Source organism: Cryptotermes secundus, unplaced genomic scaffold (assembly GCF_002891405.2).
Source record: "Cryptotermes secundus unplaced genomic scaffold, Csec_1.0 scaffold176, whole genome shotgun sequence".
In the NCBI taxonomy this organism is placed as follows: domain Eukaryota; kingdom Metazoa; phylum Arthropoda; class Insecta; order Blattodea; family Kalotermitidae; genus Cryptotermes; species Cryptotermes secundus.
The window spans coordinates 70,614-83,913 of record NW_019731569.1 but is presented as its reverse complement, the minus strand read 5'-3'; the positions used below and the strand labels follow the sequence as shown (position 1 = coordinate 83,913).

At 38.6% G+C, this 13,300-nt stretch overlaps 1 protein-coding gene across 2 annotated transcripts in view; it reads left to right on the top strand.

Moving 5' to 3' along the window:
* Nucleotides 1-12,416, top strand: part of LOC111867058 (dynamin-1-like protein) — a 39,036-nt gene extending 26,620 nt beyond the window's left edge. Inside the window, exons 11-14 of one of the 2 annotated variants that reach the window (XM_023856530.2) lie at nucleotides 2,618-2,837; nucleotides 6,606-6,817; nucleotides 10,056-10,108; nucleotides 10,517-12,416. In XM_023856530.2, the coding sequence (XP_023712298.1) occupies nucleotides 2,618-2,837; nucleotides 6,606-6,817; nucleotides 10,056-10,108; nucleotides 10,517-10,532 (501 nt within the window). In that variant the 3' untranslated portion in view covers nucleotides 10,533-12,416. Of the gene's footprint in view, nucleotides 1-2,584; nucleotides 2,838-6,605; nucleotides 6,818-10,055; nucleotides 10,109-10,516 lie in introns of both variants that reach the window. The other variant, XM_023856529.2, reaches the window with a different exon arrangement.
* The last annotated feature ends 884 nt before the right edge of the window (nucleotides 12,417-13,300 follow it).

Here is a 13,300-nt window from a genome sequence, read left to right as displayed (position 1 = left end):
AAATTAATTTTCAGATAAATATTAAGCTTCGGTGCAAGCAGCCTCCGTAGTCTACAGGTAACGTTCCCACCTCATGACTCGTGGTACGCAGGTTCAAACCCAGCGGAGGTCGTGGAATTTTTAACTGCGGAAAAATTCAGGGAACAAGTCCTCCGGGATGGACTTTAAGCCGTGGGTCCCATGTCGTAGCTTTACGGCATGTAAAAGAACCTCATATCTCCAAAGGAGGTCACTGAGCCAAATTCAAGGACGTTTCCCGCCCAACAATAGTCTCTAATACCTCTGATAGATGGGGGAAGCATTATAGATACCGCCAAGCCAGTTGAGAACTCGCTGGCTCGGTCGGGACTGATGGTACGCACCAATATCGGTAGGGTATAGAGACTGGTAGAATATTATAGAGGGAAGCACAATAGATGAAACTGGTCGCGGTGCATGGGGTAACCCACCCTCTCCAATAAACTAACCAACCAACTAAGCTTCAGTGCAAGTTCACATGACTTTATGTGGCAGTTTCGATTAAGAGCAAAAACATAAATACTTATTATTTTTAACATACTTCCAAAAGTAGGCATATGATCTCCATTCTGTCCATGTGTCTGCCCCCCCCCCCAGTGAACTTTTTGAATACCTGAACCAATTTTTTTGAAACTTGGTGTGCATATCATGGCACCTGAGCTCATCTCAGCAGCGTACTTCATAAATCCCTTCCTTTAGTCTCTATGTCTGTGTGTCTCTCTCTTCTCATTTGTAGGCAAAGGCACAGTAAAGTGTATCCATCCTTTTGTTGCTAGGCAGTGGCTTGGTAAACACTTTCCTGTTGTAGCAGGTACACACAACAGTAGAAGAATTGTTGGATATGTATGTCTGTACTCTATGTATCCCCATCATTCCTAAGTAACAACTCAGTAAAGACATTCCCGTGGCAATGAAGAATTCTTGGAGGCATTGTTTTGTGTGTGGTTCATGTTGTATGAAAGGAAAGTAGGCGATTTGTTCTTCCCAGAACTTCTTGTTGTAAACTGTATTTGACATACTGTATTCATCTAAGCATAAGTGGCTTTTCCCAGAATTTAATGTTTAAATTTATAATATACAATAGGAAGTTAAAAACAGTTATTTCAAAACTAAAGAACCTTCAGTTGTAATTCATGTTTTGAGCAATTGAGAGATATCATAAATGTACATGCTTATAGTAGCTTTACCTTTCTAATCATTGTTTTAAAACAATATTGAATATGTGAAATGCTGTAATAAAAGGAATCCAGGTAATTAATGAAATGATGAAGTCTGTTTCACACACGATAAGAAAATCTAGAATGTGGAGAAGCAGTATAAGTTCATTTTTATTGATTTCCCCTTCTAAAAGAGAAATTCAAGCAATGTTTTCCAGCAGTTTGAAGTAGTGATGTGAGATGTTTCTCATCTTGCAGCATGATCCCTTATTTCCACATTGTATTATTTTGTTTGACAACCTCTGTGGTCTAGTGGTCAGAGTTCCTGCATACAGATCCAGAGGTCCTGTGTTCGATTCTTGGCGCTACCAGACTATCTGAGAAGTAATGGGTCTGGAATGGGGTCCACTCAGCCTTGTGAGGATAATTGAGGAGCTATTTCAAGGAAATAGTGGCTCCGGTCTAGAAAACCGAAATTAATGGCCGTGGGGATCCATTGCGCTGACCACATGACACCCTCTATCCTCTAAAGTTGGCACTAACTTCACCGACAAGCAACAGTCACTTGGTTGGTGTAGCTCACTTGCGGACTAGAGGCTACGAAGTTTGTTTTGTTTGTTTTCCTATTCTGTTTATAAACAGGTGTGATTATCTTGCCGTTAGGAACCATTTTTTTGGATTTCATGTATTCATAAATATCTTTACTGCCAGGTCCCAATTTTTTTAATTGCTTTATGGTTTTTGTTGTCTTTAAAGCTGAAAATAATGTATGAAAATAGTTTTTCAGCTATTGTATCATGCATGTAACATATTTTTGATTTATAATTTTTATCATCATCATCATGAATCTGTGAACATGTATGTTCCATAAAATGCTCAAAGTTTGTTGAATTGACTGTTCAAGAAGAACTCAGGTCTGTGGTGCTAGTTACACCTTCCCACATGCCAGTGAGCCGAATGTTTGAGTTGATGTGTCTGCAAAGTGACATGTATCTTTTGCTGGATGTACCACAGAACCTCCATTTAATGCTCATTGATTTTAAGGTGGCCAACACTTAATGTTATATTTCAGTGTTCCCAGGTCAGTTATCCCAACATTAAATGAAATCTATTTTTTTTTTTACTTCACTATTTAGATCACTGCTCTCCAAAGAAACCTTAAGTGGGGGTTTGACCACATAGTCATTTCATGTGCTTCATAAAGTAAGGGTAAATGACTGCACCCTTATCTGAACAGATTGTTATGCTAACAAAAATTGTCATTGCCAAAATCTGTGTGAATATGTTTATGTGTTAACATTTCTTGTTAGCTGTTTAGGTTAGGAGTTGTTTCCCCTCTTTGCCTTCCTTGGCTGTTGTAATTTGAATAGTAAATGGAATGAATGTGTATATTTCATCATATTTTACAGAACCATACAATTAATCGATACAACCATGAACAGGTCACAAATGCAACAACATGGTTTTCAAACTATTTGCCTACGGCTCGATCAGAAAGAGAAGCAGCGTCTTCAGAAAGCTCACCAAGTATGACACCCACACATCAAAATGATGGAAAAGGTGTGCTTAGTCCACAGAAACCTGTAAATTTGCTACCAGAAGTTCCAATGCAGACAAGCAGGAAACTATCTGATAGGGAGCAGCGCGACTGTGATGTTATAGGTATGCATTTCTTGAGCTGATTTCAACTGTAACATTTTGGCAGTTCTCTCTCTCAAAAAAAAATGACCACAATCAGATTTAAGTAATATAAGGGAGAGATGAGGTTCTCACAACAGTGAGTATAAAGATTAAGGTCTGGTTGATTGTGGTGCCAATTTTGTAGATATCAATGTTTTGGAGGAGCCAGTACCATTGGTCTCTCAGTCCTGCAGTGCTTGGCCCGTGGCGGTCATGTTCCATGGTACTTACCACTAGCAGCTTTGCTGGTGGTTCATCTGCTGTCTTGACAGCCTCAGACTTCACAGCCTGGCTGAGGGCATAGTTCAGCACCTTCTCTTTGCCCTCCATACCTTCCCCACCTCTCCAAAGTTGCATTTTTAGCACTTGTCCCTAGTATCTCAATGCCGGATCCCTTGCAGCAGCCCTGGGCAAACTGGATGTCAGTCACTGTGGCCCTTAATATGGCAGTCAGACTTAATTGGCCACTTTCAAAAAGCTGCTGCACTAGATCCATTTCTACCCCCAACATCCCACCTTTGACACAAGTGGTACATGTTAGTGGCTATTCAGTGGGTTTGTCTTGGAAATTTATTTTTTTGGCCCTGATTGCATTTCTTTACAATTAGAAGCATTCAGAGTTGCTTCAGAATACCTTAAATTGCTCTTGGTTTGATCCTCTATACTCTGTCATCAGCACTACGTCATCACAGACTGCCTGGGATGCTTCTTTTTATCACAATGCTGAAGACTGCTGATGCACAGCTGAGCTTACCAGCATCTTGGTTCTTGCGGATGGCAGGGGTTTGAGTTTTTGTCACCTAGTAAATGAACATTTTTCAAGTACTTCTATGGTCCCCACATTTCAAAGAGTATGGGTTCTGGATGTTATGTCGTAATATCATATCCCAGAAGGCCATAATCTTGAACTGAATTGTATGAGGAAAGTCGTCTTCTGGGTTTAGGCGCTGTGTATTCTTCGTTTTGGCCGACGTTTCGGAGGAACGTATCGCCTCCATCTTCAGAGCAGTCGAATGGCTTGGAATGCAGAGAGCAGTAGCTGTCTCTACTGCTACTGCTCTCTGCATTCCAAGCCATTCAACTGCTCTGAAGATGGAGGCGATACGTTCCTCCGAAACGTCGGCCAAAACGAAGAATACACTGCGCCTAAACCCAGAAGATGACTTTCTTCATAGTCATCGCCGTGAAAACCTCAAAACTTACATGAATTGTATGAGGTTCACTTAGTAACTGTAACTAAGTAATTCTTGTGAGGGTGGTTCAAGGTTAACCCTGAAGATGTGGGCACCAGGAAAATAAATCTTTTTCATGAACAGTTGTTGGCTGTGCTCCCTGTTTCTGTGCGTTAGAGATGGTGTCAGGCCTCATCATTTATAGTGTAGGACAGTGCTGTATCATCAGATTCCTAGTGACAGAGGTGAAACGAGCAGAAATTCATTATGAGTTAAATGTGCAATATGGGAAAGAGATGCTGCCATGTTCAAGTGCCTGTAGTTGGTACAGTAAGTTTTCTGAAGGCTGTAAAGAAATCGGGGACCTTCTGCATGTTCGCATTCAGCCAACAGCCGTATGCTGCGTGAACATTTGCCTCATGGAAGAGCTGATTTTAGGGAACAGGCGAATTGCGGTTCGTATTACTGCATTCAACAGTGGCATATGTGTTAGAAGTGTTGAAACAGTTATTCATGAACGCTTACTGTTCATGAAAGTGTGCATGCCTGGTGGGTCTGTTCAGCCAGAAGGCTCAGCTTGTTGCTGTGTCTGACAGACATCTGCACTGGTTTGAATTTGAGGGTTATACATTCCTTGAACAAAGAGTGACCTATGACAGGATGTAAGACGTGTACTATTTCAATGCAGAATCAAAGTGTTTTGGCCCTGCCATAGCTCAAGCGGTTAGTCGCTAGCTTCCCATCGTGGCGGCCTGGGTTCAATCCTGGGTCTGCTCAAGTTGGATTTATGGTGGACAAAGTGGTGCTGGGGTAGATTTTCTCTGAGTACTTCGGTTTCCCCTGCCGATCTTCATTCCACCAAATTCACCATCATCATAATCACCCGGGGCAGGTACAATAGGCCAATCAGTGGCCGCCATACCTAGTGGACCCAGTTGGGTCCATATTATAGAATTGTGTCATAAGGAATCTTGACCACCAAAAAAATATAGGACACATCTGTCATCTGCCAGGATCGTGGAAGTATGTTTTGGGATTCAGGAGTGGTTCATGTTGATTTTCTTCCACATGGTGTAGCAGTTAGTGCACAATATTACAGTAGCTTGCTTTGTAATGATCTGCAACATGCGATTCAGGAGAGAAGACCCAGGACACTCGAGAGGTCATCATACTATTGCATGACAAGTGCTCATCCATGTACAGCAGGTTTGACTAAGGCGACATTGACAACAGAGCGCTGAGAAATCATTCACCACCCTCCTTACAGCCCCAACTTGGTTTACAGTGATTTTCATTTGTTTGGGCCAATGAAGTTTTGCCTTGGGTGGCCAGAAATTGCAAACTGATGGCGAACTCAAAGTCTTCGACTGGCTACACAGTCAGGATAAAACCCTTTATGCTGTTGGTGTCGTTAACTTTCCAGGAGAATGAAAAATGAAATATGTTGTTGCAATGAGAGAATGTCTCGAAAAGGAGTGAGAGTTTGATGATTCTGGCATGTATGTTCTTTTTGTAAATATTGAAGCCCAGGTCAACATTGAACCACTCTCATAAATATTTCTGTATATTCACATATGTTCTTATATGAAAACAGTTTATTGCTCTCACACTAATGAGTTCAAGGAATTGTGCCATGTTACTGTGAATGTTGTGTAATGAAAGGAATTCTCCTACTGGCATTACATTAGAGTGCTTAATGCCATGTTCCATTATCTTGAAAAGATAATGCCACAAATATTAGGAAAAGAGAAGCTGAAAATCAACTGTTTTTTGCAGTTGAAAAGTATACAATTATCTCAGGGTTTTAGCTTTAAATTTCGCCCAAGATTTGTTATACATTTACATTTGAATTTAATTTTCAAGATACAATAAGGATCCTTGTTCGATGAATAAAATGACAATTGATTGCAACTCACCAGCTCAGACTGGTGCGTTGTATGCCTAATGATGACCCGTGAAAGGGTCAAAACATGTTGTGTCTCTAATAAACGTAATAAAAGCAAATGTTGAATACTGATTGTTGTTGTGTCGACGGTATATTCTATACTTTATATATCTTATGAAAAGTCTGTTGTGACCCTGCTGAATCAAGAGACTGATTATCATTTTTAGTGGTTATTGGGGATAAAGTTGCTTTTAGGCAAGAGTTCACAAGTAAAAATTTGCCATGGTTGAAGTCACAGACAGAAAGGTTTGCCATTGTAGGATTCACAATATAGGTGATACCCTGTGGTCACATGTACTTTTAGGTAAACATTTTTATATGGATTTTCCAAAATATATTTGGATGTTCAGTAAGTGGATGTGTAAAAAAAACATGTGAGTTAAGAAATCCAGAAATAAAGTAAATGCAAGGTGCAAACAAAACTCGTTTACTGCTTAAATCTGATTAATTCTACCAATCCCCAGTCATTAAGAGAGCTTGTGTCTGCACTTCAGAATCACCGTTTTAAGGAACAGTGCCAATTAACTCATGATATTAAGTAATACTATATCATAACAAATGTTTTTAATGATGACTATGTAGTGTAGTGCATTTTTAAAGCATAAAATAATGCTAATATTCCTCTTTCTACAGAGCGGCTAATTAAGTCATATTTCTACATTGTACGTAAATCAATCCAAGATAGTGTTCCAAAAGCTGTGATGCACTTTCTTGTCAACTTCGTGAAGGACAATCTTCAGTCGGAGCTGGTGACTCACTTGTACAAATCAGACCAGGTGGAGGAACTCTTGAATGAATCAGAACACGTTGCACACCGTCGTAAGGAGGCTGCTGATATGCTGAAGGTCAGAATGTATTCTAATTTTATAAATTTATTTATAGTTTCCTTTTGAGCCCCCGTAACTTCCACCCCCCCCCCCCACTCACAAGTATTTAAATAAAGGTAATACTTGAGAAGCTAAGTAGCTGTTAGGTTCTCGAGAAGAATTCTCCTGCATGTTCTTTTTGGTTATCTGAGGGCATTGAATGCAAAAATCATGCGGGTTTTATTTGCATATTGAACATCATTGGCATATTGGCAATGTCCTAATGTCAAAGTTCAGCACAACTCTAATTTTCAACTGAGATTTGAGGTTTTGGCAGTGGATATTTATATTTAACATGAAGTAGTATTGTAGGTGGGTAACGGTGCTTCACAGAACTATACAGAACATTCACAATAAAAGGAAACTCAACTCCGCACATAGACCGGCTGCTTATTTGGCCTTGCTGTTCTTCCTTTCTTCTAGCTGTAGTCTGTCAGTTCCGGAAGAGATAAGGTGGAAGTTGTATTTATGTGTTCAGTTCAAGAGTTTGCTTTTTCTCTATACCCAGTAATGTGCACTACTGATCAGAGAATATTTGTTGTTGAAAAATGCATTCAAAAGAGAACTCACTTGAAGTACAGGGAAAGATTCTTCTGTGAATACCTTGATCCACCTGTGCCCACAAAATCCTGCATGTCCAAACTTACTAAGAAGTGGCAGACCACAGGGTCATTGCTTGATAAAACACCTTATCGCAAGAAAACAGTGCTCTCAGATGAGAAGCTTGAAAACACATGGGCTTGGTTACAGACTAGCTCTTGGAAGTCTCTAAGATGATTATCACAAGAGATAGATGTGTTTTTCGCTCTGCTTCGAGGGCAAATCCTCCACCAAGGATTCGGTTTTGTAACTGGATAATGAAAATGTGCACAGTGGGCTCATAGATCCTCACACTTAAGCGGTTATGTAAATTCTCAGAACACATGAATCTGGAATGGTGAAAATCCCCATGCATTTCACAAGATTCTGCTACATGATATAAAGATTGGTGTGTGGTGTGCTGTGCTGTAAGTGCTAGGCATATCATTAATCCAGTATCTTACCACGAAACTGTGAACTTGGACTGATACGTTAGGAATATATTGGAACCATTTTTTGAACAGCTGATGGAAGACAAAAGACAGTATGACTAGTTTTACCAAGACAACGCTAATGTGCATATGGCACACTACAAGAGAGCTTTATGCAAAGAATACTCTTTTATGGTTAACTTAGACACTGGCTGAAAATGACTCTGATGAAGTGGAGTAAGTCTGCAGTATTGCAGTGCAAACCTCTCTTCATACTTTATTGCAGTAATTGAGTAAAAATTTTAAATGTTTGTCCATAGTACTTTGTATCTGTCATGTAAATAATAGATACTAATATTAAACACTTGTGATTTTGGGATTATAATTATGACATATATTGCTAAAAAGGGTATAGGCCACAGAATTATAAAGTTCTGAAATCATTAATTTGATTTTGTTGATTTTTTTGACATAATAATACTTTTAAGGAGTAATTGGGCATTTGATATAAATAGTTCTAACTATCATTAATAACAAACTGTACCATTCTTTCATTGCAAACCTGCTTGATCCCTGTTTCTGAAATAAGTGATTCAATCTGAGTGAACATGTTTACACAGATGAGCACTGACTATGGCTTCAGTAGCTGAAATGTGTCTGTATTAAAATAAGTAACATGATAGTTATATTTGTAGGTGTATATGAAGATTACAGTCTTCCGGGATGTGTCACTGTTCATTTTGGCAAATGGATAGCAATGTTCCTTCACAATGCCATAGCCTGTCTACCACACTGCACAATGTCACATCCCAGAAGACCATAATTGTAACACTCACTGCCAAGAAAACCTCAAATCTCAGAGAGATGGATGTTAGTGTAACATAGCATTAGTTAACCTTTAAACGCCGGACTTCGAAATAGTGGTAAGCTTGAGCTGGCCGGAGTTTATTTAAATGTCCGCTGCTGGTGCGCGTTTAAATGCCCGTTGCTACGCTGCGTTTAAATGTCCGTTCCTGTTAGGCGCTTAATCAATTTTAAGCGTTGTGTTTAAAAATGCTCTATCTAGCTCAATTTTTATGATAAATGGATGGAAATAACTTTGTTTATTTCAGAAAAGAACATAGTGTCGCATATTATAAAGGAAGATTTGAAATTTTTAATACAAAGTGTTGTACTCTATTTTCAATTTTTTGTGTTTTAATTTTGATGCGTACTGCAAAAATGGTTTCCCAGTTCTTCACAGAGTTGTTCTGCATTATAACTTCATTTCTGTTTGTAACACTTGACAAATTTTAGCAGTCTCTGGTGTCATAAAACAGATGGAAGCAATAAAATCATTTGGTCTTCTGCTAGCGCTGCTTACACCCTTCGGATTTTCGAATACTTGACTGAAGGTCAGAAGAATGAAAGAATGGCTATTCAAGAGAAAGCTATAGGGGTCCCCTCTTCAGTGCTAAGATGTTCCGTTAGGGCTGCAAAAGCTTATTGCCCCTTCTATTTGAATGAACAGACAGCTGCATCGTGGCTGAGATACAGAGCGTGATCTCTTTTGTGTGCGTTCGTAGTGAAATCGAATACTGTAGTTTCATTTGAACCTATATATACATCAAGAAGGTAACAACAAAAAAGGTATGTACATCGAATTTTACACTATATTTTTAACATACCTATCTGCAGAATCTGCAACAAAATTACTGGATTGTGGATAAGTTTTGGCATAACTCATACGTATATTTTTATTTGCTGTTGTTCAGTAAGGTATTATTTTAATTCCTCTATTAGGGTTTTACTTAAGTCGGTCTGGTAATTACTACATTTAAAAATAAATATTCAGGACTGTGCATGCGCTTCTACTAGCGGCGTGTGCGCGCGCTTCCACTAGCGGAGTTTAAATGCCTGACTGGCCACAACTGGGTACTTTGGCCACGACGACCTTACTCATGACTGGCACAAACTGGGCACTTCGGCACTTAAAGGTTAACTGAGAAGTGTTTAGACAACTTCACACATCTTTGAGGCAAACATGATACTGGTATTCAGCAGCCCCACACCATTATGTGTTGAACTTGTCTCCAGAGTTTTGCATACACAGGAAGATGCTCTTTGACAAATATATTCCTTATATTATCGTCAAATATATATTTTATGACAAAATGTTGACATGCTTTCTAAATGTATGTGATTACAATATATTGTTGTGTTTCTAGGCTCTCCAGCAAGCTGGGCACATCATTAGTGAGATCCGTGAGACGCATATGTGGTGAGACTTTATTGAGGCTTCACATTTACATTATCCTGATTAAAAAAAATTGTTCTATATATGTCTAAATTTAGGAAGGTATGAAATATAATATTAATAATTTATGAACAGGATGCACTCATGATAAGTGAATGTGAAGTTAAAATGTACTTTGCTTAAATAAATTAAGGCAGATTGAAGCCTCTATTTGCTATATTGTTTAACGGTATGGTCATAATTCAAAACAAAATCTCACATAGAATGAAATGACGTGAGACAAGCTTAATTTATTTTTATATGAAAAGTACAGTTTTCATTGTGTTTGAGGGTTGATTTTTCATCTGCCCAACATAATTTTATAAATTAAGTAAGTTGCTTATTTGAAACTGATGTTAGAAATACAGCATACATAGTTCTTGCACTTTGCAGGTTGCCGTGTTTATGATATACCATGAAGCAAACTGTGTTCACGTTCTAGTCATTGTTATCAACAGCATCTTTCAGGTAATTTTGTTGGCCTGCAAGCTGAGGGAGGCAGGCACATACAGCATGGCTGACAGATCTTAAGCTCCGGAAAATATATGAACTTTGAGTGGAGATTCCACTGCCACTACCATTTTTGGAAAAAATCTCTTCCCTCTCAGCTAAGCCTCAGTCCCTCCCTTTTTTCTACTGACCATGATTACCTTGCTGTTTACCCTGTTGAACTGGATATGACTGAATCACTGGGATGAAATCTGGTATATTAACATGTCACACAGTTGCCCACAATGGGGGAAGAAATGTTATTCTTAAAGGAATATTGTTTTGTACTGAGGAGAAAATGAAATTGGCAGTCGTTTTGAAGTGTATATTAAAACTATATGATCTGGCCAGTGAAGCTTGCTGAAGCAATACTAGAACTGCATGGCTGGAGAAGTGTGGTGAAGTTTTCCCTAGTTGAGAAGACAAACCCAACACTCTGACCTGTACTGCAGTTTTTAGATATGATGATTCTTTAGTAAATTGTTAGTGCTGTAGTGTAATGTAGCTATTGAAGTGCAGTTGTGGTATGTAGTGTACCATTAAAGTCTAGAACATCAAAGTAAACATCCAGAGGTTGTGAGTTTGAAACTGGCTCTTGTTTTGGTTTTCTTTGTTTCACTTAGATTATTCCCTAGATGTTCCACAAAACATTTTTTTTTAAATTAACATTGAGTTTTAGACTGTTTTGAGGGAGAGTCTGTAAATAGATCACAAATGGGTATAAAACGTAAAATATATGATATTCATACCTGGAAAAAACAAATTCTTGACATGTCCTCCACCAACATTGAGACACTTGTCCCATTGCTTTACCAGCGCGTCGAAAGTCTTTTGACTGTCGTCTCAGCTACTACCACACCTCCATTTCAGCCTCATTGTCATCAGTGAAATGTTTTCCACCAAGGTGATTTCATAGCAGACCAAATGGGTGCAAGTCACTAGAGACCAAGTCCAGGCTCTAGGGCAGATGTTAAGAAGCTCCCACTGTAGTTCTTGAATTTCCTCCTGGGTTTCTCTGTTTGTATGGAATCTGACATTGTCATTTTCCTGAAATTTCACAGTACGATGCAGAATTCACATTTAAACCACACTTCTGAAAATAGGCTAACAGTACTCCCTGGGAATCCCAAAATATGGTAAGCATAACCTTCCCAGCTGATGGCATAACCGTCAACTATTTGGTTGAATGTGAACTGGGATGTTTTGACTGCATTGAAGTACACTTTGATTTGGGTTGATGGTTGGTGCACCCATGATTTTTCCCCACAACAGTCCTGTTAAGCACATCTCCTTCATCTACATACCATAAGAGATGTTGCAAGGAGAGACCCATGTGGTTCATTTTTGTTGATCCTTCTGTTCTCTGGGCACCCACTGTTTGCACATTTTTTTGAAACTTAAATGATCGTGCATTATGCTGTATGCTAAACCATGGGAACACCCTAGTGCAGTTGCTGGACTGTGTATCGTTATCCTCCTCTGAGCTTGAATCAACTTTTCCACCCACTGCACATTTGCTTTGGTCATAATCTTGACAGGGAGACCTGGTTGGGCATCATCTGCAACTTGAACGCCCTTGAGAGAATTTCTCAACCCAATTGTGGACCACTTTATGCAACAAATACTTCCCACTGTAAACAGGAAACATTTCTTCATGAATATCCTTTGCATTGAGTCCTTTTCCCCCATGACAGAACAGCGCCCTTCAGAAGTTTACTCCTGAAGCATGGTCACCATTTTGACTACTGAAACCAGTCTCTGAACATGTGCATGCACGTCTGCTACCTAAACTGTCATGAAGCTGGACTGTGCTGCTACCTAGTGATACACATAGAAAACTTATTATGTCCATTACAGCTGTTATACTTCTGTTTGTGACCTATTTACTACTGACTCTCCCTTGTATTTATGGATGAATATCCCTTCATATTTTCTCAGTACTGATGTTTACCAGTTAAAAGATATAGTCCCTAAGGTTAAGAATGTTAATAATTCATTGTCTGTTATATCATTCTTATAAAAATGTACATTATTGAAAAATATTATTCTTACAATATCTGTTCATGAGCAAAGCATTTCATGTTTGTCCTTGTTCTTGAAGTCTGAAGTAATTACATTGTTTATTAAATTGTCACCATGATACTATTTTAAGATACAATATTTAAATGTTTTGACTTTCTGTGTTAAAGAAATAAGGAAACATATGTTGATGTTAATTCTGTTTTGGGGTTCTTACGCCATATGAATGTGGGTGATACTAAGCCAAAAAAAGAAATGTAAATAAGCATATTACATGTACTTAATGTGACACACTTATAGAAAGAAATTTTTTAACTGTTTGTTTGCAGGCATCACAGTACTCTTGTGAATTTTTTTAAATGTTTATATAACTACACTAAAACTTTGATTTTATATTCTCTGGTTTTATGTTTTTCCCAGTTTTATACACTTTTTCATTTTCCTAGCTATAAGCCCATACGAACGATGTTAAATTGTTAAATGGAAAACTTAATTTAGTGCATTGGTTTTCCTGGACTTGGTTTGTTGGCTAGATTTGATGCATAAAATTTTCACCTCCCTTTCTATCTTAGCCTGAGGCCTGTGCATGCTCTATCACCATTTCTGTTGCATATATTCTCCCTTTGACAAAGCCTGGTATCAGGTATTTATATAGCTGGAGTAATACTT